The sequence below is a fragment of the Microtus ochrogaster genome, linkage group LG9, assembly GCF_000317375.1.
Source record: "Microtus ochrogaster isolate Prairie Vole_2 linkage group LG9, MicOch1.0, whole genome shotgun sequence".
Taxonomy (NCBI): Eukaryota; Metazoa; Chordata; class Mammalia; order Rodentia; family Cricetidae; genus Microtus; species Microtus ochrogaster.
This window is the reverse complement of record NC_022034.1, coordinates 26,050,728-26,052,426: the sequence shown is the minus strand read 5'-3', so window position 1 is coordinate 26,052,426 and position 1,699 is coordinate 26,050,728. Positions and strand designations below refer to the sequence as shown.

General features: G+C 41.7%; 1 protein-coding gene across 2 annotated transcripts in view; it reads left to right on the top strand.

Moving 5' to 3' along the window:
• Rpf2 (ribosome production factor 2 homolog) overlaps window positions 1-1,498 on the top strand; it is a 28,491-nt gene extending 26,993 nt beyond the window's left edge. For both annotated transcript variants that reach the window (XM_005363548.3, XM_026787477.1), the window contains exons 9-10: window positions 33-177; window positions 1,056-1,498. In XM_005363548.3, the coding sequence (XP_005363605.1) occupies window positions 33-177; window positions 1,056-1,238 (328 nt within the window). In that variant the 3' untranslated portion in view covers window positions 1,239-1,498. The remainder of the gene's footprint in view (window positions 1-32; window positions 178-1,055) is intronic.
• Window positions 1,499-1,699: the final 201 nt, after the last annotated feature.

Here is a 1,699-nt window from a genome sequence, read left to right as displayed (position 1 = left end):
TAAGCAAAGCAGCATCTCTCCTATTCCTAAAGGCTGCTGTTGAAGAAATCTGGCTGCAGAACCCCACGAATTGAGCTGGAGGAGATGGGACCGTCGCTCGACCTTGTTCTGAGGAGGACACACTTAGCGTCAGATGACCTTTATAAATTGTCTATGAAAATGCCCAAAGCTCTCAAGGTAAGCTACCTGTTTATTGCTGTATTCCTCTCCTGCCAGGAAGGATCTGTGGCCATTCTGTTAAAGAGATGGAAAAATGAATAAAGGAGATAAAAAGTTAGGCTCCGAGCTAGAAAAGGAGAAAAACCCTGTCCAGATATGAAGGTAGAAGAGCTGCAGAAGCCAGGGGGCTGGTGTGGCTGGCAGTTTTCTTGTAGCCAGGACCTCCATTTTCCACAGAGGCAGAGCAGTGTAGACATTGTGAAGACAGGTTGATAGCTGTCTTTCTAGAGCAGTATACTTGTTAAACGTGTATTGACTTGATGTCTAGTCTGGCCTTGAACTCGGGATTCTTCCTTCTCAGACCTTCAGTGCTGGATTGCAAGCATGGATTGGGACTGCCAAGCCCAACTTCGTTTTCATTTATTTCCCAAACAACTAGTGTGGCTAGAAGGATGGCTCCATCATACGCTCACACCCTGTGACTTCCTCTCTTGGCCTCCGTGGGCTCCTGCACACACACACACAAATAGCAGTAAAATAAACGGTAGACACCAGGTGGACAGCCTAACTGGAGAACACTAGTACAGATTGAACTGATAACTCAGTCTTCTGGGTACATGACAGATGACCTGACATTTTACCCAGATGGCAGTGACTGGCTTTGAGTGAGAACTTGCATTTTAAAGAAGTCCCATGGTCCCTAGAGAGGACAGTTGTGTAAAGCTGTGTCCTTTGTGTCATCTGGAGTCTTCACAATGGGAATGTTGTGTACTAGATTTTTACAAGTTATGTAGTAAATAAAAGGTCACTGAAAGATTACATATATACTTATATGTGTGTGTGTGTGTGTGTATGTATATGTGTGTATGTATATATATATTTCTTTTATTTTATAGCCAAAGAAGAGAAAGAATATCTCTCAGGATACTTTTGGTACAACTTTTGGAAGGATTCATATGCAGAAGCAAGACCTAAGCAAACTACAGACCAGGAAAATGAAGGGGTTGAAGAAGCGACCTGCAGAGATGGGGACAGACGACGAGGGGAAAAAATCAAAGAGAATTAAGAAAAATGATTGAAACCAACTGACAGTGACCACTTTCTTGTGGTTGTTTACTAAAGAGAACTGTTCGATTTGAGTCTGTTCAGTTTTTTTCATAGGAATTTGTTGTTTCTTTGTAGGTTTTTAGAGGCATAGTGGTAAGATGAGATCTCATATTGTAGCCCAGGCTAGCCTCAGTCTCCCAAGAGCGGCAATTACAGGCATGTACCACCATACCTAGCATATTGTATATTTCTGTAACATAACTTATTACTTAAATTTTTAAAAAATCTGAAATTGTATGTGTTTGGATCATTTTTATCCCAACTTTTCTATTTGTTTTTTATTTTTTAATGAATGTGTGTGCCCGTGCATGTATGTCACTGTGGGTATGGTGAGAAGACAGTGGATGTGTGTGCATGTATGTCACTGGGTATGGTGAGAAGACAGTGGATGAGTGTGTGTGCATGTATGTCACTGTGGGTATGGTGAGAAGAC